Below are 24,510 nucleotides of genomic sequence, written 5' to 3'. Positions count from 1 at the left end.
CAAGCAGGAAATTTGATGCTGTTGGTTTGAGTTATCCTAAATCTTGACAACCTTAGACATTTTGTGGGTATAACTTGAGTTGAGATATAATAGAGGTTCCATAAAGAAAGCTGCAATATTGGCATAAGTAGCACGCAACATCGTGCTAAATTTATGACAGAAAATGCATTCACGCAATACCAAGATGCAATCAATAGCACACCAACAGTGTAGTTACACTTGCAACGAAACTGGGCAACATTTTTCCTCTTATCTCTACTTGAAAATGAATCACTGGAATTTGAAAGGAGTTGGCAAAGAACTGAAAAAAAAAACACACATTTGTGGATTGGGTTGGGTAAACGATTCGATCTATCCAGAGCTTTTAATACTCTTCTCCTTCCTCCTCCTCTTCCACATCTTCAGAAGCCACTTCCTCGTAGTCCTTTTCAAGGGCAGCAAGATCCTCACGTGCTTCTGAGAATTCACCTTCCTCCATACCTTCACCCACATACCAGTGCACAAATGCTCGCTTGGAATACATAAGATCGAATTTGTGGTTGATTCGGGAGAAAACTTCAGCTACAGCTGTGTTGTTGCTTATCATGCACACTGCGCGCTTCACCTGTGCAAGATCACCCCCTGGTACCACTGTCGGTGCCTGGTAATTGATGCCGCATTTGAAACCAGTTGGGCACCTGCAAACATCGAGCGTTGTTTCTTTACCCATTTTAGCAAAAACCCTTAAGTGCAACACAAATCATAATCATTTGGAAATTTAATCTAGGAAATTACCAGTCAACAAATTGAATTGTCCTCTTTGTTTTGATAGTAGCAACAGCAGCATTAACATCTTTTGGAACAACATCGCCACGATACATCAAGCAACATGCCATGTACTTCCCGTGTCGTGGATCACACTTTGCCATCATACTTGAAGGTTCAAATACTGCATTTGTGATCTCAGGAACAGATATCTGCTCATGGTAAGCTTTAGCTGCTGAAATTACTGGTGCATAAGAGGAAAGCATGAAATGAATACGAGGGTAAGGCACAAGATTGGTTTGAAACTCAGTGATGTCCACATTAATGGCTCCATCAAATCGCAGGGAAGTGGTCAAGGATGAGATAACTTGTGAGATCAAGCGGTTTAGGTTTGTATAAGATGGTCTATCAATGTCCAAGGATCTCCTGCAAATATCATATATAGCTTCATTGTCCAAAAGCACCACAACATCTGTATGTTCTAGCAGGGAGTGAGTGGACAAAACGCTGTTATAAGGCTCCACCACTGCAGTAGAAACCTGGAAGCACATGGATAATTATGTCAGTCCAATCTGTTGGGGTACAAACGCACCTGCATCAGCTTGTAATTAATTTCAATTAATGATAACCATCAAAGGAAAAAACAATTGCATGGGTGATCAATGATGCAAAATTCCAATCACAAACATTTTGGTAAATAAGTCAAGAATCAAGATGAATAACCTGGGGAGATGGGAATATACTAAAGCCAAGTTTTGATTTTTTGCCGTAATCTACAGACAAACGCTCAAGAAGCAGGGATCCCAGGCCAGAGCCAGTTCCACCACCAACAGCATTGAATACCAGAAAGCCCTGCAATCCAGTGCAGTTGTCTGCCAGCTTCCGGACTCGATCAAGGCATAGATCAATGATGTCTTTACCAACTGCAGTAATAGTGTTTTACAAAAAAGTATTTAACAAAAATAACAGCAGAGTTGGGCTTAAACAACACTAGATAAAAAATTCATGAAACAAAATGTTACCAGTGTAATGTCCTCTTGCAAAGTTATTTGCCGCATCCTCCTTTCCAGAAATTAGCTGCTCGGGGTGAAAGAGTTGCCTATACGTCCCAGTTCTAACTTCGTCGATAACAGTGGGTTCGAGATCAACAAAAATAGCACGAGGCACGTGCTTGCCATTACGCGTTTCACTGAAGAAGGTGTTGAAGGAATCGTTTGCAACTCCAACAGATGTGTCACTGCACGTTAAGAGCAACAATTTCATCACACATACAAGATTAAAAAAAAAACAGAGACAATCGCATTACACCAAAACAAAGTAGCAGTAGAATACACAGAATCACGAACAGGATAAAAAAACGAAGATCGCGCACAGCATCATACTCAAATAACGTCAACTTACCATTGATCACATTCATAACGCAATTGAAGACGTTATAGTTATAGACCTAAGCAAGCAGTAACAACAGCGTTCATGAAGGAAATTACCGCATACAAGCAAGTATTCAAGCCGAGACAAAAGCATGAGAAGCGAACTATCCGAAGTAAATTAAACAATTAATCCGATCATTCATCATTTATAAGGATGCAGAAAACAGAGATTTGAGGATCTAAGAATTCCGAAGCGGCAAAAATCATTGACTCGCAGCATGTAAAATAAAAAAAGTAGAGAGAAAAGTGAAATAAGAAACCTAGGCATCATTCCATCGGGCTGGATGCCGTGTTCGAGGCAATAAAGCTCCCAGCAAGAGTTTCCGACCTGAATTCCGGCTTGGCCGATGTGTATGCTTATGATCTCTCTCATCTCTCTCCGATAAGGATTCTCGGCTGGTGTGGATAACCTTTCGATTATGTGCGGAGAGGAGAGAGAGAATTCTGTTACAGTTGTGGAAATGGAGGAGAAATGAAATGCAGTCTACCTTGGTGGAGGGAGAGAGAGGGAAGGGGATTTTTGTCAAATGTGATGAAGAGAGGTGGGGACCACAGGTTTTAGTGGGCCCATACAGCTGGCCGTCCTGTGCTGTGCTGTTATCGTCTCGTCTACAACCGCACTATCGAATTTGGATATTTTCATAATTTTATTATTATTAATATTACTACTATTATTATTTGCAGGCTGGCCTGCCCGATTTAATTATTTATTATAAGAAATTGTATCAATTTTATGAACTAAAGATGGGCCGACAATAATAGATAGGTGAATTATTAGCGAATAAAAGTTAATATGTTGGCACTGTAAAATAAGTGTCGCTGTTGCATTTAATAAATATATAACAATTTTATACGTGAACAAAATAATGCAGGCTACCAAAAGGAATATATTCAAGTTTTCAGGCGATTACTATAATATAGTGTTTTATCATTTTTTAAATTAATATAATAAATTTGAAATATATAGTACTCCATAAATAAGGAGTATAAAAGGTATTGACATTATTTCAAATTGATTTTTAAAACATTGTAGGAGTATATAAATAATAGAGGAGTACTATAAAATATTCCATTTTTGATTTAATGTAACAATAATGAATAATGTACAAAACATTAAACTATAACGTGAATTAATAATGAAACTTTTTATAACAATTGATAGAAAATAAAATGCATAAATAAAGATTGGAATAGTCGATTCTGATATATCCAACTCTTTATATAAAATTCATTATACATTGATAAGGAAAGAAAATAATCTATTTATGACTTCATGACTTGAGTATCATTAATTGATCTAAATTGATTTCTTCATTTCTTAAATGGACTCTAAGTGTATTCTTGATCACACATATTTTCTCATTCCAATGTCGACGTTAAATAATAATACCTCTCTCGGCGCAAACGGTCATGCGAACACGGGTCACATGTTAGACGATACCTTTGCCCGAGATTGACGCAATCCTTCCCAACACGCGCCGCAGTGGAAGTTAGACCCACCCCCAGTTTGTACACCAACCACCAGCCAACACCAAATCCACGATGGATGGTTAGGGTTATGATAGGTTAGGTTAGGGCGTTGTTTAGTTGACCATGGGCTTGTCCCATGGCTTAGTCCGCACCTAGGCCTCGTGCTTTGGTGTGTGTGTTGGGCTTGTCTTTCGTGTAACACTTTTACTGCTTTCTTTATTAATGCTTTATTTACCCAAAAAAAAATACATAATAATTTTTGTGAATAATATAATTAGCTTGAGATTACTAATTTTGGTTTAAGAAACAATATTATTTTTGTAAATGAGATGGTATGAGTAATATGAGGTAATTAAAGTATCGGCACAAAATATTTTTTATTTCTTTCTATTGTTATAAAGAGTTTCAAGTTAGATATAAATAATACTCATTCAATTATGTTACAAGCGAGACGTTTATTATGAGAAAATAAAATAAAATAAAAAATTCAAAAGAGAATATAAGAAATCAGTGTAATTGTAGTATATTTTGATAAAATAAATAAATAAATAAATAAAACGACTCAATTTCGGTGCAACAAGGGAGTACAAAGAGTTTTGTTAAGTTCATTTTAAAATGTTTCGTCATCCATATTTTAATGTTGTCAATATTTACCCCCTGAGATACAAAACATGAAACACAAATTAAACTTCTTGTACGAATATAAAATAATGATAAAAATATTTTATAACAAAATACAATAATGATGTAACTTGTTATACTCCCCTAACATGTAATAATGATGAAAGTTTTTATACTCAACATGAACAAAGAGTTAACAACAGTTAAAAATAGATAACAAAATGTATTAAATAAAATGCAAATTAAACCTTTTATATTATTTCATTATTTGTATACTAGTACCAGCATGAAGCGATGAATAAATTTTAAATAACCCTAATATGGTTGGGCTCCTTATGATGATTTCCGCATAAAATGATTGGGCTCCTTTTAATCAATTTCCCACTGTATTACTAGTGGCCCAATTTATCGTTATACTCTAGTTACTTAGTAACTCACTTCTAGTATTTAGTTAGTCAGCTATCAAATAAATTAAACACACTTAACTTCTTAAAATGGCAACCAATAAATTGTGTTTCTTTGCCTAAATTATATGGCTGCATTCCAGTTGGGCAACCAATGGACCAAGTTATATAACTTGTTGGTGCATAAAAAAATGTACTGCTGCTACATTTCTTTGTCAAAAAAAATAAAATTTACTTTCTCATTTTTATTCGTCCACCAAAATTAGACTTATATTAAAAACATTTTTACCTTATTATTCTTTTATTATCTCTCTTAACTCATAAGACTATTTTTTCCTGACGAGTATATATATTCGTTACTCCTTATTTAAGATTTCAAAGAAGACCACTCCGTGGAATAAATACAACACAAATATTTGTAATTGATTAAATGTATATATAACAATCAATTTACGAGAGAGAAAAAGAAATAGATATTGGAGAAGTCTATTTTTCTATACCATCATAAACAGTAGATCGATTTTTTATTCATTTATTTATAAATATTAAAGTTAGAGGTGAATAGAAGTTTGGAGAGTGTAGCTGTACACGTAACACGGTGAGCGTGGTTAGGTTACGTAGATTTGGCGTGGTCCATCACACTATTTAATCGCACCACGTCCGCCACTTTGCAACCCCTCATTTTCTATACTCATTTTTTCAATCTCAATAACCATCCATACCAATCAATTAATGTTATACTATTAATTTCTCATAATCTTACCTCAATACAAGAAAGTTCATCTTATTTTATAGTCAAATTCAATTAGTATAACATAAATTAAATATTCAATTAAATCGAATGAATTAACGAAACATCTCAAATTGGAAAATATAGTACAGTACTACTATTATTAAAGGCGTGGGAGAATACAAACCCAAAATATATTCTTCATGGAACATAACACTGTCGGTTAAGAAAGAGAATGGATAGATCCCAAATTGGATTTAATGTATAATTGCACATCAAAAGAATCAAGTTGGAAGACGTCATAAATAAAGAAAATGGAAAGATGGAGAAAAATGTTTGTAAATATAGTGGTGTTGCTTGGATGCCAGATTCAAACATATTTACTTTAGTTTGGGTTTGGCTAATAATGTTGGATTCTTCATAGCATCTATCTCTATCTCTTTCTATCTCAACATGTCATTATCTTCTATCCCCACCTTCTTCGGAGCATAATTCATGAGCTGTTCTAGATTTAAAAAAAATGAGAATCTTCACTTTTTCTCAACAATACCTAGCATGCTTGATTCTACAATACATAACTTTCTTTTACTATTAATATAACTATCTTAACATCATGTGTACTTTCAATAAGAATGTTCTAGAAAGAGATTAGTAGTGTAAAAATACATGTTGGAATTAATTGATGTTGGTTAATGGTTAGTATACTACACTAACCTAATGGGGATGGGAAGTGATCAATTGCTAACTTTCTTAAGTTGCTAACTTGCTAATTCATCAATGCAATGTATTAAAAATGTCAACACGATGACATTAAAATGTCAACACATAATTTTGTTGAACTTCAATATAATATATTGATATTATGTGTTGACATTTTGATGTCACTGTGTTGACATTTTTAATACACTGTATTGATGAGTTAGCAGAGTTAGCAATTTAAATAGTTAGCAATATAACACACTCCTACTCTAATAGCAAAATCCCCTACTCTAATAGCAAAATAGGTGAAGTTGAAGTTAGTTTAATTAAAATGAGTTATGCATTGATGATATATCGATATGTATGAACGACCTTCACATCAAACCTATCGCAAATAACAAATTATTATTATATTCGAAAGAAAAAAAATGGAAATATCTAGAGAAGAAGAGTAAGCTGGAGGGTAATTGGGGGTGGGTGGGTCCCATGCAACATCTACGTCTCCAATATTTTGGAAAAATATATGAAAAATAAAATGAAAATTCCACGATTCATCTCTCCAACTGCAAATAGACGAATTAGCTCTCTCACTCTCGTAGTCGTAGTAGCAATTAGCAAACCAAAATCGAATTCCCCCACCGCACTCAACTACTAAATCAAAATCAATTCAATTCTGTTCTGTTTTGTTCTAGCAGTTGAATTTGATGGATGTTGAAGATGAATGGGAGCTTCTCCCCGACTCCGACGACGGCTACCTCGAGATCAGTCACGACGCCGACAAGCAGATTTACACCCGCAACCCTTCCGGCGCCGCGGTTCTCCACATGAACTACTTCATCTGCCCTCCGCCGCTTCAATTTGTCGAAACTACTGCCAATCATCCCCTTCTCCACGATCCTGATCGCGATCAGCCGATTCATATCAGTATCGAACCCGATCAGGACCCGATCTCGCAGGTTTTCTTCAAAAAAATGAAGGAGCCTGAATTTGTCGACATGAAAGTGGAATCGCCGAAGCCGAGCAGATTCGAAGCGAAGGAAGATCCTTGCAAATTCGATGCGGAAATGGCGATCCAGGATGAGAAGGACGAAGGCGCCAACGCGTGGAAGCGGGGCTTGAGCGGGATCGGGGCTATCTGCTCGTTTGGAGTGGCGGCGGCAACTTTCTGCATCATCGTCTTCAGCAACAAACATCCACACCGCAATCACAAGCTCCATTTCCGGATTTACACAGACGACAAGGTTAGGATGCGCGGATTAAATTAATTTTTTGCAATTTTTTCGACTGTTTATCACTCCGTCGGTTGTTGCAGAGAAGAATGAAGGTGAAAGGGGCGATTGCGGCGGTGAGTGGAGTTCCGATAAGCAGAGCACGGATCACTGTGGGTGGCTACTATGATGCAGCTATTTGATCAGGAAAGGGAATCAATCGATGTTTGATAAATAAACGGTGCCCTGTTTGTTCATCATTATCGTGTTAAATTCGGTATGTCAACTACTGTTTTTAATTATTTATTATTATTGTGATTGTACAAGATAATGGAGTATTTAACAATTTTAATTTGCCGTAATATAATGGAGTTAGATACTATTGCTAGGTAATTTGCGTTGGCATTATTTATCAACATCTCCATTTAGCAAGTTAGCATTTTTTTTGTAGTATTTGTTTAAATCCAAATATTTTTACACTGTTTTTGATTTTATAAATTACATTAAAATATTGGATGTAATATTAGTTTTTTGTATTAATAAAAAGAATAGAATGAAATTTCATTTGTGTTAATTTTGAAATTTTAAATATCTAAATACAAATATAAAGAATTGGATTAAAGTCGTAAACCAGGTGATGACAATGTAACATTCCTCGTGACATGGATAGTGAATACAAAACAAATAATTTAATGGGCAAGACCAAGAACGGTGGTGAAGTAATTAGGGATAAATAAAATATTAGTAGTATGGTATAGACAAGCTACAAATCATTTTTAATTTATCAAATTCGTCATTTGTGGGAAATTGTTACCCCATATAAGTTCATGGTTTTTTCCAACTACAAAGTTTGTGAAAAAAAAAAAAAATCATATTCGGGATAATTGCACCGATGACCCAAACCCATAATTAAATAATCAATGACAATTGGATTTGCATATATATAAATGAGGTACGAAAGAGACGCATAGAGAGAATTCACATTTTTGTGACTAAATTCAAATTTAAATCCTCATCCACCCAAACAAAACATACTCTTCTAGTTACTAAAGTAAATCACTACTAATGCTATGAAACATGAAGAAATTAAGTTTGATCAAAATAGCATTCCAAAGGCCGCTGCAGCACAGGAAGCCAGCGCAGCCGGTAGCAAAGGGGTAGCCACGGCCGAGGGTCCCGGTGCTGGAGCCATTGCCTCAGTCGACACTGCCACGTTTTGGAACAATGCGGCCACCACCACAGCTGCCAACACAGCGACCTTCATCTTCAATGCCATCTTGATTATTCTTAACTCTTTTTTTTGGTGTTTATCTGATTTCTGCTGATAAGTGTATGCAAGCAAGTAGGGTGTATATATATCCAAAGAGTGGTCGAATATGTTAAAACTTAAAACTGAATGGAGAAAAATAGGAGCTGCCATACACTTGTCGCCGATTCCTTCGCCTCACACCAGCCAAAATTGAAGTGGCCAATATAGTTTTTTACACTTATTCAAACGTTAATTTCTCGCTTTCAACTAGCTTATTTATGTGATCTAAACTATTTCTAACTTTTTTTTTACTTTAGCTATATTTACCCATACAAATCATGAAAAAAACTAATGTATTTGTCATTTACACGCACCAAATCCTAACAGGCCTCCTAAATCCAATGATTGTACTTGTTTTATTGCTAATTTACTTGACCAAGATGGTACGGGAGTGTTTAAAAAAATTGTGAAATTTATTAATAAGCATGAAGATCATGCAGCGGGAGAGTGAGTGTTAGCAGTTTTGGCAGCTTCAATCATTTCTACAAACATTAACACACTATTATATGACATAATAAATGAAACTGGAGATGAGTGTTAGCTTCCAAATTTACTCATCATCTCAATTATCTCCATATCCACAATGTAAGTGAAATATGAGTGCTCACGTTCTATCTGTAGCACGCCTCGTGAAAGGAATTCGGAGCTTGAAAATGCTGCCTTGACAACCAGCCTTCACAGGAGAGATTAGTACATTCAGAGTGAAAGCCAAAAGGTATAGAGAACAAATTAGTGACCAAATACAACCTTCACGCTATGTCCAACATGTCTGCGAATTCCACCTGAAAAATGAACTAGTTTCTATGTTACAGATTCTCAGGATCTCAAACATGTGTTGATGGCATTCATAAGTACATGTCACCAACCGAAGTTCGCAGACCAGTTTGTAATTCAGGGAGAAACAACAGGAGACAACTCAAAAGATAATTAAACCTTAATGAATCCTAATAAATCATAACACATGCATAATACAGTTGCACCAACAACTTCAGAACTATCAAATGCAGAAGCAGCATAGCCGATAAAGTAACACCTGTACGGAGGTATAGTGCTGGACTATCAGCTTTGTCTCATCTGCATGATCTTTATTCATGTGGGACTGCAACAAATATATGAATCTAGCAGCATTCACAGAAGATCGAGATCCCAGCCAAAAAATGACTTACAGTATTAAAGTGTGCTACTGTAGATATGGTTGGTCATACCGTTGTAGGCTTTGAGAATTGATATACAGGATCCACTTTTGCTCTTCTGAATTCCTCCTTGCTGAATTCTGCAAGTACTCACATAGCAGAATTCCACCAATCAACAATAATAAATCAGGTGAATTCTAACACAAAAACAATCTTGTATGAAAAGCTCAAAATTGTTCTCTTCAAGTATAGCTGAGTAGCAACACAAAAACCTCCTGATCCTGTTGCAACACCCGACACATATCTAACAACTTGAAGAAATTGGAAGTCACCAAAGTCGACCTTCATAAAAAAATTGTTAACAATATTTAACAGAATATCACATTAATGTGAATTTCATGTAAAACGCTTCATGAGCCAGCCTTACCCAGAAAGCCTCAGGATGTCTAGCCAAATATGCACTACGGATAGCTTCCTTTTCAGTTTCAGCAACCTGTATTGATCACGTAAGTCCACAGTCAGGCAAATAATTGCACGAATAGTATAAACTCGAAACTATGGCAGACGTGATGCTTTTCGTACAGCCGTGCACTACAATAACTAGGTCGTTCCTATCCTCAGGATCTTTCGACACAAGCAACGAGCACTGGGGACTTGCTAAAAGCTCCTGCATAGGTTAGCAATGTCTTTATAAGGAACCTTGCCAATATTCACACAAGTCATATTTTGGCAGAGATAGAAAATTCTGATCAGGTGAAAGAGAATCACAGCTCTAATAACAATCAAATTATAAGTTGCAGTTTTTTCCTAACAACCAAAACAACAATTAGGGGATTTGATCCATCAACACAGAGAGAGAGAGTGAAAAATTGAACCTGGTGAGCTTGGATGAGTTGGAAGACATTAGGTTGGGGATTGACATCGGCAGTAGTGGAAGCACTCTGTCACATAGAATAGAGAATAGATAAAAACTCATAATCGGAAAAAATAGGGAAAGGCTCGGTACCTGATTGATATTTGAATGGGGAGAGCTGAGAGGATAATTGTCGCCATTATTGTGCTTGTTGATATTCAGACCAACTGAGCGCGGAGAAGAGGAAGAAGAAGAAAAAGAAAAGGAAGGAGTGAAACGCTGGATAAAGCGATTCGGCATAGACGAAGCACCACTGTTCATCTTTCTTCCTCCCCCCGCCTTATTACAAAATATAAATCGTCGTCTCATACTCATACTTTTTTCTCTCTTCCGAATCATGACATCAGCAGTAACTAATTTCTTACTGGACGGAGTACAAAGAAATGGGAAAATTTTACTAGTGGAGTAGGAGTAGTATTTTTTTGTTAGATAATAAAAGCAAAATAGGAGTATGTTTAAATTCGTAAAATATCCATTTCAATCAATTTATTGGCGTTGAATATTGGCAAATTTGAAAGATTGCGAAGTAGTTTTATTTTTAAAGAGAATGGATAAGCTCGGTGGGACTTTGTCCAAGTAATTATAAGAGTGTATCAGTTGATGGTATAGGTGATATGCCCATCTATTGGGATGCTTCTTTGGGAGGATAATGCATGACCCAATATCTATGATTACATATAGCAAACACCGTGAATTTTCGGAAGTTAAATGTGAAAAGTGATATTTTTACAAGCTAATGTTTTTTTATCCATATTGAATCAAAGAATTTGTAATTTACCCACAACCACACTACATTAAATATAATATTAAAAAATTATGTGTCATTTTTTTAGAATACAAATACTTGAATTGTTTAAAATTTACTAGTACTATATTTTAATAATATATTTAATGTATTGTTCTATCCCATAACATTCAATTTTTCCGGATTAAGACCAAAAGTCCTTTAGGGTTTAAACTTTAAAGTGTGACCTCTAGATCATCACAGTTATGAAAATTGTACTATAACCCATTGAATTTTTTGTTTTTAGTTATAAGACTAATTTTCATGAACATAACAAATCACAAAGATGAAACTGTTAAATCTATTAGGCTTAACAGTGTAATATTTGGTAAAGCCTAGTAGGTTCGGCCCATGTTATATAAAGGGGAAATAAAGAGAGAAAAAAAATAAAACATTCATATTCTTCATCTCATCTAGGGTTGCTTTACTGCTCTACTATTCTGAGTGTGAGATCGAGCTACTACATTTCATTTTTCAAATTTCAACCAAAAATGGTAGGTTTCTCGATGCAGCCCTATGGCATACAGTCCATGCTCAAGGAGGGCCATCGCCATCTCTCCGGCCTCGACGAAGCCGTCATTAAGAACATCGACGCTTGCAAGCAGCTTGCCGTCATCACTCGCACCTCCCTCGGCCCCAATGGTATCTCTTATCTCTCAAATCACTCTCTATTTCTTCACTATATTGCTCACCGTTGATTTGTGTGAAATAATGAAGCTTCTCCTATTTCAATTTGTATTACCTCATTCACTTGTGTGCTTGCACTAGCCTGAGCTTCTCTTATTTGAATTTAAACCCTAAATCATACCTTTTAGACATTTACTTAGTGTCTCTTGTAAGCAACTACGCCTTATTTATCCCTTTTGGACAAGTGCTGATTACTGCGAGCTTCGTTTAGAAAAACTAGCAACAACTAGATTTCTAATTCTGAGGATAAAATTAGGTGTTTTAAGCTTTTCATGTTTTTATGAGTTCAAGTGTCACCAACACTAGCTTAACATTTGGTCCTGTTTAAGACTTGGTTACGACCTGATACTGATCTTGTATCTGTTTCCCCGGAGAAACTTTGTCAAATATACAATCTATTGTGAATTCACTGGTGAAACTACGATGAACAGGGACTATAATGTTTCTTTAATTAACATTTCTATTACTTCCAATTGTAGATCTAATCCAAATCTTTTATTTATAATATTAGGACAGCTCTTAAACTCATGAGTCTTTCTGATATTTGAAGTCATCATCCATTTTCTACTAATGCATATCCTATTTCGGTTAAGGTATGAATAAGATGGTTATCAATCATTTGGATAAGCTTTTTGTCACAAATGATGCTGCAACAATTGTAAATGAGCTGGAGGTTCAGCATCCTGCAGCAAAGCTTTTGGTTTTAGCTGGGAAAGCACAGCAAGAAGAAATTGGGGATGGAGCCAATTTGACTGTTTCTTTTGCTGGGGAGCTTCTCCAAAATGCTGAAGAACTTATTAGGATGGGACTGCATCCAAGTGAGATCATTGTCGGATACACAAAGGCAATTAATAAGGTGTGACATTGCCGATCTCTTTTCACTGACCGTGAAGAGTTTTTTGTGGCTTTTGAGTTGATGCTATTGTGTTTTTTCAGACCATTGAAGTACTTGAGGAAATGGTTGAAAAAGGTTCTGAAAATATGAATGTGAGAGACAAAGATGAAGTAATTACACGGATGAGATCCTCAGTAGCAAGCAAACAATTCGGACAAGAAGAGAAGTTATGCTCTCTCATTGCTGAGGTAAATAAATCTGAGGTTTCTACAGTTTCATGCAATGATATAGTAAAGTTTCAAAGTATTTCTTAACCAAGAAGAGCTTTCCTTGAAGTCTAGTATGCAATTTTAAGTCTTAACTTTTAACTTCTCTTCATGGAAACCCTTTTGCTTTAGGCTTGTATACAAGTTTGCCCCAAGAACCCTGCAAATTTCAATGTGGATAATGTACGAGTTGCAAAGCTATTGGGTGGAGGTTTGAATAATTCTCTAGTAGTCAGGGGCTTGGTGTTGAAAAGTGATGCAGTGGGAACTATAAAGAGATTGGAAAATGCCAAGGTATCTGTTGTATACAAGTCTGATTTGTTTAGAGTTTTCTGGATTTCATTGCATCACCCACCCACATTAAAATGATCCATTGCAATCACTTGTTAGGTTGCAGTTTTTGTTGGGGGTGTTGATACAACTGCAACTGAAACAAAAGGAACTGTTCTTATTCATAGCGCTGACCAGGTATCCCTCAAGAACTTCTCTCTCCGGTCAATTTTATGAGGAATTCGCTCAACGCATGCACTTTTGCCTTGTAAATTGTTTTTGATACTTGTTGATTATGTGATATATACCCTGAGTAGTTTCCTGCACTATGTATTGGCCATCTTAGCGTGAAACTGAGAACCAAGCATCAGTTTCCTTTCAACTTTTTCCTTATTTATTCATTGGTCTTAATCACTGACATTCACCTTCTATAAGGTTTTGAATAAATTCTTACTAACAGTTTCTAACTTTATCTCCATATTGACATCTGCTTTCATGGTACCAAACTTCTGAAGTCTTATTGCATGAAGAGCATAATTGTTCTACTTACAGTTGATGCATATCTATAATTTATCACATGGTTAAATGTGTTGCAGCTTGAGAATTATGCAAAAACTGAAGAAGCTAAGGTTGAGGAGCTTATCAAAGCAGTTGCAGATTCAGGTGCAAAGGTCATTGTTAGTGGAGCAGCTGTTGGGGAAATGGCATTGCATTTTTGTGAGCGCTATAAGTAAAGCCTCAATCCTTCTCAGTAAACTGTTTCTTGCTGGTGTTTTGTCCACCTTACATATTGTCATTAATGATCTTTTATACCTTCTTTTTGTTGGATTATTGGCATATGTTACTGAATGCACAAAACATGGTTTTGTAGGCTCATGGTGTTAAAGATCAGCTCTAAATTTGAACTACGGCGGTTTTGCCGCACCACTGGTGCAGTTGCTCTTGTAAGCATTGCTGATATAAGACAACATTGTGCATGCTCTTTTTGGTGGTTCTGACATTCTGTGTTTCTACATGGGCAGTTAAAGCTAAGTCAGCCAAATCCAGATGATCTTGGATATGTTGATTCTGTTTCAGTGGAGGAGATTGGCGGGGCAAGAGTATGTGAACTAGATTGCGACCCTCTTACTTTTAACCCCCAGTTCTGTTTACTCACTCTCTCTATACTGTCTTATAGGTTACAGTTGTAAAAAATGAGCAAGGAGGAAATTCTGTTTCCACTGTTGTACTGCGAGGGAGCACTGATAGCATATTGGATGATCTAGAAAGAGCGGTCGATGATGGCGTGAATTCATACAAGGTACTTTTCATACAAAAGTCTTGGGGTTTTACCAATTGGTCGTCTTTTCTTTTATTCTGCCATCAGAGAATGGGAAATTGTCATTTTATTGTATTTTAGTTCCAATGCATATTATGTTGATCAAAATATCTCAACATAGTTTTATGCTATTATCCACCAGGCTATGTGCAGGGATAGTCGAACAGTACCTGGAGCAGCAGCTACTGAGATTGAATTAGCTAAAAGACTGAAAGAATTTTCTCTAAAAGAAACAGGGTATTTTTCTAATTAGATTCTCAGTTAATGTTTTTGCTAAAATGTAAATTCTCTGGGAATTTGTTTAACATGAAGCCATTTCCATTCAGGTTGGATCAGTATGCAATAGCAAAATTTGCTGAAAGTTTTGAAATGATCCCCAAGACACTGGCTGAAAATGCTGGTCTCAATGCTATTGAAATCATATCATCTTTGTATGCTGAGCATGCATCTGGTAACACCAAAGTGGGCATTGATTTGGAGGAAGGTGCCTGCAAGGATGTGTCTACCATGAAAATATGGGATCTCTACATCACCAAGTAAGCTACTTTTTCTAAGAGTAAAGTAATGTCAACATTTTGGTTATGGCTCTTAGTTTTCTTCTGTAATATCCCTTATCAAAACATACTATTGTGTAAGAAATTAAATTATGTCTTTGTGCAGGTTCTTTGCTCTAAAGTACGCCGCAGATGCTGCTTGTACTGTCCTGCGTGTGGATCAGGTAATACACAGTCCGTAAATATTTCTTTATTTTGTAAGGTGTCAACATGTTAAGTGTTAAGTTTTTTTTTCCAGATCATTATGGCAAAACCGGCCGGTGGTCCAAGGCCGCCTGCTCAAGGAGCTATGGATGAAGATTAAGTTGGTGGTGGCAATATATATAGTTGGTCGATGTAATTCTGTATTGCAGACTGACGCATTTTAGAAATATTGTTACCCGTGAGATGTTTATTTGTGTTTGTCCCTCCATTTTTGCTTGGATGGGGAAAGTTTTGAAGAATCTCAAACTTGCCATATATTTATCCTGTGCTCTGATGAATCATGGTATGCAGTCTGCTTTGTGAGATCATTATTTTTTTAACAGTATTTATCTTGGAGAAATGCTGGAAACACTTTATCACTATTAATTGGAAAGATCATTATTTTGTATACTATTAGATGTAGAGACCAGGTACAAACTTCGCAAATTCCGCTGGTTTCTAATTGAAACGTAAATTTTTACAAAAAAGTAAATCTAAACTTCATATAAACAATATGATCATTTAATAACAAAAGCTCTGTGGGAAGTAGTGAAGATGAAGTTTTCTATGGTCCCTTGTCATTTGATTAGTTTTCTATTAAATCAGCCTATGAGGAGTTGGTGATGGACATAGACCGCCAAATTTTGTAACATGGTGGCGAATTTGGAAATGGTATGGTTCACAACAAAGCTATTTTTCTGGCTTTTTTTGAATTTTTATTAATGATTTTTGAATTTTTATTAATGAAGACAGGGCCAAAAGGCAACTTTCTTCGACAAGTTCTTGTTGCATAGTCTGGTCCGGTGAGGCATGGCGGAGTAGATGATTTCTTTGACAAGTCATTGAGATTGACTGATTAGTTGATTCAGAATATCATCTCGAAAATGTAATGGACAATAGACTTAAGCAGTGTACTTTATTTGGCGTCGGATGTCGGAAGAAATTATGTGATTTTGTTTTCAAAGAGGAAAGAGTAAGACCGGAAGTGATTATGAAACAAATTATCAATATGGCTCCGTTTATAGGGGAGACCCCTTGGTAGGTATAAGCATGGGAGTCTGGCAATCGCCTTTGTTAATTGGCTGGCGACCTCTATCGAGTAATACTCTAAACATGAATACAGATTCTGCCTCTCTAGGAGGGGACTTGGGACGAACTTTTGGGGGAGGTTTATTTCGTGATTAGCTTGGAGCATGGAGGTTTGGTTTTGTTGTCATCAATATTGGAATCTGTTCCATTTTTATTCTGAGGATTACAGTTAGCAAAGGCTCGAGGAATTCAGAAGCTAGAAGTAAAGTGTGACAGCTTGTTGGAGTTGCTATGATTCTAGGACGTTTTGATATTCCTGTTAACTACCGCTCCATAGTGCACAAGGTGCGAGACTTACTCCAGAATTTCAAGTCTGTTGTGGTTTGTCATGTGCATATAGAAGTTAATTTTGAACCTGAATTTTCGTCGCATTTTGCGTATAGCATTCTTAGAAGAGTTCATGTTTTAGAAACTCTTACGGTGGGTCTAAGACTCTAAGTAGTTAGTTAATTGCTTCATGATAGATTATGTGTTTCGTTAGTTTCTCTCTTCGAGCGCTTCTACAGTTTCATACCAAAAACAAAATCAACAAAATCTTTGTACTAACAAAAAAGTACAAACTGAAACTCGTATAGAACATTGATCAGAGATTTACACAATCACGAGATAAATGAAAAATTATTATTGATTTTAATAAAAAAAATTAACTAGCAATCAACAATTTAAAATCTACTGCATGCATAGCAACTTCTGTACTACAAAATAATCTAAGAATTTGTGATTTTATTCAAAATTGATCAATTTGTCATTGATTCTATTTAGAGTAGGAAACAAGTATATAAACATACCATCAAGTAAGCCCAATTTCTCCCTAATTTTGCCCCTGTTTTCCTAATTCCCCTGTTTTCAGATATGTTGCAGTTGGAAATGAGCTCTTCGTCACATCCTACAACAACTCATTTCTCAACACAACATTCTCAGCTCTAGCAAACACTCAGAATGCTTTGAACGAAGCTGGCCTCGGCGACTCCATCAAAGCTACAGTCCCATTGAATGCTGACGTGTACGGCTCCCCCTAAAACCAACCCGGTTCCCTCCGCCAAGAGGTTCCGGCCGGATATCCTCCTCAAATGAACCAAATCGTCCAGTTCCTAGCCAAGAACAAGGCCCCTTTCACCATCAACGTCTATCCTTTCCTGAGCCTCTACGCCAACGAGCACTTCCCCGTCGATTACGCCAACATCTTGTAGAAGATGATGTCGTCGCTATTTGAATCATGAAATTGCAGTTGCCCTGAGATATGTTGTTATCCCCCAATGGGGAACTTAGGTTCTACAAAGGACTCCTCCCGAGACTTGCATCCAACAAAGGAACCCCTTCTTCGCCCTGGTTACATTGAAGTGTACTTGTTCGGCCTTATAGACGAGGACATCAAGAGCATCGCTCCTGGTAGCTTTGAGCGCCATTGGGGGATTTTCAAGTATGATGGACAACCTATGTTCTCCATTGGGGGATAACAACATATCTCAGGGCAACTGCAATTTCATGATTCCAATAGCGACGACATCATCTTCCACAAGATGTTGGCATAATCGACGAGGAAGTGCTCGTTGGCGTAGAGGCTCAGGAAAGGGTAGATGTTGATGGTGAAAGGGGCCTTGTTCTTGGCTAGGAACTGGAGATTTGGGTCATTTGAGGGAGGATATCCGGCCGGAACCTCTTGGCGGAGGGAACCGGGTTGGTTTTAGGGGAGCCGTACACGTCAGCATTCAATGGGACTGTAGCTTTGATGGAGTCGCCGAGGCCAGCTTCGTTCAAAGCATTCTGAGTGTTTGCTAGAGCTGAGAATGTTGTGTTGAGAAATGAGTTGTTGTAGGATGTGAGGAAGAGCTCATTTCCAACTGCAACGTACCTGTATTATTTGGGGCAACAGGGGAAGAATTAGGGCTAAATTGAGGGAGAAAATGGGGTAAAATGCGAGTTCTTTCTTGATGGTGACGCCGCTGTCAAAATTGTAGCGGGAGACGTTGTGGCGGACGAAGCCCTTGGCGTGGGCGTAGGAGTTCATGGCAGAGAGCTGGTTGTTGGGGATGGCGATCATGACCTCGATGCCGGAGCTGGCGAGGGCGCTCATGGTGGATTGATCGGCGTCGAAGAGCTTCACCATGTTGATGCCGTTGTCTTTGAGAAGCTGCACCACCGTCTTCGGCGGCAGCTTGTGGTTGGCCATGGTGCCCCAGTTCACCCCCAGCCCCTCAATCCCCATTACCAGAAGCAAACACCACCACCCTGTTATTACAAGTATTGATCTTGACATTGTTACCTCAAACTAAAGCTGAAAAGGAAGAGTTTGTGGGAACGTAAGCTGTTTCTCTGTGAAGAAGGTGAAGTAGTGGAGAGATTATTTTGGGGGGATGTGTTTGATGTTTCAGCAGAGTCTTTCTTATAGGCAACAGGTAACAGAGGAAGGAAAGTTTAGCATTAATTCGACAAAGCCTTTTCATAACGCAACCAAACATTTTGATGAAACTATGACTAATTATGTTGGTTGGTAACTAATAAGAACAAGGAAGAAATGTTTAGCTAAGAGCATCTCCAATGGCAGATTTCCCGTCGCCCTTTGGATAGACTTCGGGGAAGTCCGCACGGAAAGGGCGCCATTACAGCAAGAAGGGGAGGACGTGGATGTCTAGTGAGGACATCGGAAGTCCGTGGGCATCGTGGGAAGGTCAGGCGGACGGGCGGACGGAGTCCGCCATTGTGGCGAGATGCGGACGTCCGCCTTTTTTAATTTTTTTTTTAAAAACTCTATATATGGCTCGTTGAACTTCATTTCATTCGCACCACTTGTGTTAACAAGTTTTTCTCTCTAAATCTAAATTTCATTTCTGTTGAAGTAAATGGAGAACGATGGGAACTCTCCCGCCACGAGCGAGTCACATACGACGACTTTCCCCGTCGGAGGTGAGGGAAACGTGAGCGGGAATGCGGGCATGGTTCCCCAAATGGCGAGGATGGTTCCCCAGATGGCGGGGATGCATCCCCAAATGTCCCGTACTACAATATGTATGGGTGAGATGAGTGGTATGGGTGGTATGATGCCGGGAATGATGCTCGGGGCAACGGGGATGGGGGTGACACGGTGACACCAATGATGGGGGGGGTGACACCAGCGGGGATGGGGGGTTTGACCCCAAATATGATGGGGGTGGGGATGACACCAGCGGGGATGGGGAGGGGCATGATGCCCGGTATGATGCAAACCATGCCTGCCGTTGGGGGGGTAGCAGGGGCCCCCAAACACCTGTGGAAAATGTCTATCGCCCATATATGGATTTATTGTCTAGTGATTCCCCCCAGTTCACCGGCATCGAGGGCATCGACACTTTTTCTTTAGAGGAATTGGGGCTAGGGCTATCTCCGGTAAGGGAGACTCCAACTGAGGCAGGGGAAAAGGCAAGGGCTAGGGAAAAGGTGTTGGGACTACCGCAGCGGAAGACACGGAAAACAAACAGGTCCTTAACGGATCTATTTAGGTGATTATGCATTCAACTCCAATTCCATGCAATTTGCATAGATCTATAGATATAACATCAAATAAACACATAATCATGCATATTCGATGTAGATTCGATTGTTACCTCTTCGTGATCCATCATAGGATCGAAGTTGCTAGCTGCACCACCCGGAGATCCTTGGTTTATCGACCGTGAATCTTCCAACCTATTCCCTTGTCCTTGGTTATTCATCCGTGTGGGCGGATCTTGAACAATCAATAATAGTATTGAAGAGATCTAGGGAAACCCAATCACAAACTCGATATTGTCTTAATCTAATCCTATGAATTAGGATAGAACAAGAACAAAAACAAAACCCTAATTCTCCCACGTGCCAAGGCACGAAAACCGAGGCAAGGAGAGCGAGAGCCGGCGACGGCTACTAGGGTTTAGGGGAGGAGTGTTGTGTTGAATAGTGTGCTAGGGTTTCCACATCTCATCACTATTTATAATGGACTTGTTGGGCAAGGTTTGGGATCCATGGAATGACTTAAGTGTTGGGCTCACCCATTAGATAATTAACTAATTAAATCAAATGACCTATGATTTAATATATTATCAATGGAATATTATTTTGTTCCACTAAAGAATAATATTGCACTCCCACTTAAATCACCAAATTACAAATAACTTGGGTCCATTTTATTTTATAATATTTCCCGCGTTTAAGATTATCTTGATCCGTCAATTTAATTCTTTTGTCTGCTATGTGACTAGAATTAAATTAATTCTCCAAAGAGTTTTTCTAGTTTGAAACTTTATTTATTATTCGTGGAATAAATTCCAACTGCGCAGTTTTCTGAATAATAAATTCCTTTTTCAAACACCTCTTGGGGATCACCCCTTAGGGATTTAATGATACCACACTGGGCACACGAATTCTATGAAATAATATTCCAATACATTCATGTTATTCAATTACTACCACCCAAGATATCATGAACTTGAGTTACGTACAAACTCTCACATATTGATAAGTCAAAGTGGCGTTTGATTGAATAAACAATATTGATATTAATACATTTCGGATTAGATCCTTTCAGTGCTTTACCACACCGGTGTTACTAATCTCTTCTTAGGTAAGAGAGAATTATCACAAACACCGCAACCGTACCAATAGGTAGCCAAAGCCTATCTAGGTTGTGAATATGTTTTTCTTCTTACTAGATCTGGCCAAGTCCCCTACTGGAAAACTCATGAGGAGATTCATCGAATTTCCCTACTTGACCTTCTTAGTAAAAAGCCTTAGACTTGTTTATTATATTTCAATAATAAACCATTATATTATATTATTTATTCTCATAAATAGGTAAACAAGTGGACGTGGCGTTTCTCGTATACATGCACAAGCTGACCGTACAAAGGCATGTACGCTCGAAGCATCTTTTAGTATACAAACCCCAACAAAAGGCACAGCCTCTTCCTCGCGTACGGGGGCCGAGGAAGATGTGGAGGAGACGGGAAGGAGGACCGTCTGGTCCGTGGCAGAAAACGCCGAGCTTGCGAAGGCCTGGATCGGTGTAGTCGATGATCCCTACATCGAGAATAACCAGCATATCAACAGAATGTGGTTTCGCATTAGTCAAGGCTACCTCAAATGGAAACCGGCTGATGGAAAGCATCACGGTCCCGAGCAATGCAGGAAACAGTGGGAGCGGTTGAGGCCTAAGCTTAGTCGATTCGCCGGTCTCTACCAAAACAACCTCCGACCGAGGAGGATGTAAAGATCCGTACCATGCAGCAGTACCCCGACAGGTCGTTGAAGTTCCGTGAATTCGAGCATTGGGAGGTCTTTCTCGTGGTGAAGGATTCCCAAAAATTTAGTGCGGGGATTGAAGCGGGCTGGCCGAAGCGGACGAAGATCAGCGCTTCCGGCGAGTACAGCAGCAGTGCCGGTTCGCACGAGCTTCCCGAAGCCGAGACAGTGATCCCGACCCCTCAATCGTCTTCTCGTCGCCGTCGTCGCCCGATTGGGCAAAAGACTGCGCAACGGATGGCAAGGGGAAGCGCCAGCGGGTCCGAAGAGGTCCATTTGGAGGCCCCTCTAAAGTACAACAATCTCGCCCGCGCGCAGCAAATGGCTAACCTGGTAGGGACCATGCATAGGTGGTATAACACGACCGATCCAATCTACAAGAGGATGTTGAAGGATGCCATCGACACAATCCGGCGCGATTCGGAGATGCCACCCATTGGAGATGATGGCGCCGAGACTGGCGGCGGGTACGACAACAGCGGCACTAGCAACGGGGCGACGCGGAGGATGAGGAGTGAGCCGGGGGTCACATTTGTTGAAGCTTGGGATTTTTTTTAATGACAATGTATTTTTATTTTAATGACTATGTAATTTTTTTTAAATTAATGAAGTTGTCGCATTTTTCCCGTTCGTATTCGTATCGAAATTTTAATTCTGTAACGTAAATTAGATATTTGTGAATTTGTGATTTTTTTTTAATTGCGGGAAGTCTGCGCGGGAAGGGCAATGGGAAGAGCGGATTGTGCAGGGGAAGTCCTTATGACGTGGCAGGAGGGTGGGAAGTCCTTATAACGTGGCAGAAGATGTGTTTGGGAAGGGCGATGGGAAGGGCGTGGGGAAGTCCGCCCATTGGAAATGCTCTAAGTAGTACTCCATCCGTCCCATAAAAGATATCTCACTTTCTTTTTTAGTTTATCCCACTAAAGATGTCGCATTTCCATTTTTAGAAAAAGTTCTCTCTCACGATAATACAAAATATTATATTTTCTTTCCACCTAACATACAAAATAAAACCTTTTAAAATCTCGTGTCATTCCACAAGTATAATATCTTTTATGGGACGGAGGGAGTAAGCACTTTTCTTTTAGCAAATTTATTACATATTGTAATAGTCAGTATATATATTACAAACTCAAGCAATTTATCATATCATTAGAAATTTAAATAACATATACTAAGAATTCGATTAACATATTAGAAATCCGATTATCATACATCAAAAATTCAATAATCATGTAACTCTAAATTTGAAATTAACGCAAAAAAATGAAATTTTATATAGCTTTCTAGATTAAATTTTTGTATAAATTATACCCTCTCCGTCTCAAGGTACTCAGTGCTTTTTTTATTTTTGGATCGTAAAACAATGATTGAGTAATTAGTGGAATTAAATTAGTGTTTTTAAGTGTAATAAGCAAACATTTAATAATGGAACAGTTAATTAATTCTAATATCTTAATTAAATATCCTAATTCATACTTAAAATATAAATAGTGCAAGTAGTTTGTGATGTGCTGAAAAACATAATTGCGACTAACATGAAACGAAAGTAGTACTTAATTTACAGTAAGTTTACACAAATTTTAACAAATTTCTAATTGCATGTGTAACGTGTTCACAAAAAAATTGCACGGAACAATATATGCAAATGCAAGTATAAATGTTAATTATAATGAGATTTATTGCAATGTTATAATTACTTAAATCTAATATATATTAAACAAATTTAATGAATTTGTAATTTTGTGAATGATAATTTTCTGAAAATACGGACTCCAATAATTTGCATATGATGAGGTGCAAATGTTAAGAAGTGTATACTGTGTATTGTCGAATTTATATTGTTATAAATGACGGTTGTCAACGTAACCATAGTTAATTGTTGTGATTAATTATATAATGACCCATGTTTTCCTTCTAAGTCTAGACCGTTCATAATGAACCAATTTTGAATGCATAACCAAAATTAAGTTTAGATCACAAGATTTTTTAATCTAATGGGTTTAATTTTCTAATATAAACTGAAAATAATGTTTCCTTCGTCCAAACGATTCAAGGCATTTTTTTTTTTGCACAAATTTAAGAAAAATTAATGTTTAAAAACTAAGAGGAGATATAATAAAGTATAAAAAAAATTATGAGATAAAGAGAAGAATAAAATTAGAGAAAATAAAACTTTTATCAAAAAGATGAAAATTGTACAAATACCCTTGGACTTGTCATATACTATAATTTTCAAAATCGATTCAACAAATGTACTATAATCATGTTGAATTAACTTAATTAGATATGTCCAAATACTAGGTTTATTGCGTACAGAATTAGATATGTCCAAATTAATACTAATATTTAGCTTATACTTTGAGTAAATCTAAAAATACTAGGTTTATTGCGTACATAATTAAAAATAGTAAATTAGAGATTTAGTTGAATTTGAGTTTGTGATACAAAATTCCAAGTCCGAGATGATAACGAATCCAAATCCCCATCTAAATTGATATGTTATATGTCTATATAAACACATAATCCTATCTTCGCAAACCATACAATTAAGACTGAGAAGACTGAGAGAGAATAAAAGAAACAGGTTAATTGATAGAGATAATGGAG

The 24,510-nt window shown here is 37.6% G+C and overlaps 4 protein-coding genes and 1 long non-coding RNA gene across 10 annotated transcripts; 2 read left to right on the top strand and 3 right to left on the bottom strand.

Moving 5' to 3' along the window:
* Window positions 1-168: 168 nt before the first annotated feature.
* LOC125216814 (tubulin alpha-5 chain-like) lies at window positions 169-2,678 on the bottom strand. Its single transcript, XM_048118587.1, has 5 exons — window positions 2,435-2,678; window positions 1,767-1,981; window positions 1,468-1,667; window positions 775-1,283; window positions 169-677 (listed from the first exon to the last, which is right to left on the bottom strand). The coding sequence occupies exons 1-5, from the start codon at window positions 2,545-2,547 to the stop codon at window positions 365-367; spliced, it is 1,350 nt and encodes a 449-aa protein (XP_047974544.1). The 5' UTR covers window positions 2,548-2,678; the 3' UTR covers window positions 169-364.
* Window positions 2,679-6,634: 3,956 nt separating this feature from the next.
* LOC125214493 lies at window positions 6,635-7,699 on the top strand. The gene is made up of 2 exons (XM_048115543.1): window positions 6,635-7,339; window positions 7,411-7,699. Exons 1-2 carry the CDS (start codon window positions 6,803-6,805, stop codon window positions 7,507-7,509), a joined length of 636 nt encoding a protein of 211 aa, XP_047971500.1. The 5' UTR covers window positions 6,635-6,802; the 3' UTR covers window positions 7,510-7,699.
* A 518-nt stretch (window positions 7,700-8,217) lies between these two features.
* Window positions 8,218-10,997, bottom strand: LOC125214494. Of its 6 annotated transcripts, none has more exons than XR_007175125.1 (10): window positions 10,755-10,988; window positions 10,624-10,689; window positions 10,331-10,415; window positions 10,176-10,241; window positions 10,021-10,090; window positions 9,821-9,888; window positions 9,649-9,714; window positions 9,363-9,397; window positions 9,224-9,288; window positions 8,218-9,114 (listed from the first exon to the last, which is right to left on the bottom strand). It is a non-coding gene; the product is annotated as an uncharacterized LOC125214494 (long non-coding RNA). The 6 variants fall into 6 exon arrangements; XR_007175123.1 differs by having other exon boundaries at window positions 8,218-9,097; window positions 10,755-10,987; XR_007175122.1 differs by having other exon boundaries at window positions 8,218-9,288; window positions 9,782-9,888; window positions 10,755-10,997.
* An 846-nt stretch (window positions 10,998-11,843) lies between these two features.
* Window positions 11,844-15,887, top strand: LOC125215143 (T-complex protein 1 subunit theta). The gene is made up of 13 exons (XM_048116467.1): window positions 11,844-12,087; window positions 12,726-12,988; window positions 13,069-13,215; window positions 13,366-13,527; window positions 13,624-13,701; window positions 14,100-14,233; window positions 14,375-14,447; window positions 14,526-14,603; window positions 14,681-14,803; window positions 14,964-15,058; window positions 15,148-15,357; window positions 15,482-15,539; window positions 15,614-15,887. Exons 1-13 carry the CDS (start codon window positions 11,937-11,939, stop codon window positions 15,677-15,679), a joined length of 1,638 nt encoding a protein of 545 aa, XP_047972424.1. The 5' UTR covers window positions 11,844-11,936; the 3' UTR covers window positions 15,680-15,887.
* A 2,368-nt stretch (window positions 15,888-18,255) lies between these two features.
* On the bottom strand, window positions 18,256-18,853 carry LOC125210426 (glucan endo-1,3-beta-glucosidase 8-like). Its single transcript, XM_048109985.1, has 2 exons — window positions 18,500-18,853; window positions 18,256-18,411 (listed from the first exon to the last, which is right to left on the bottom strand). Exons 1-2 carry the CDS (start codon window positions 18,851-18,853, stop codon window positions 18,256-18,258), a joined length of 510 nt encoding a protein of 169 aa, XP_047965942.1.
* Window positions 18,854-24,510: the final 5,657 nt, after the last annotated feature.

Source organism: Salvia hispanica, chromosome 3, assembly GCF_023119035.1.
Source record: "Salvia hispanica cultivar TCC Black 2014 chromosome 3, UniMelb_Shisp_WGS_1.0, whole genome shotgun sequence".
NCBI lineage: Eukaryota > Viridiplantae > Streptophyta > Magnoliopsida > Lamiales > Lamiaceae > Salvia > Salvia hispanica.
This window is presented reverse-complemented; position numbering and strand designations above follow the sequence as displayed.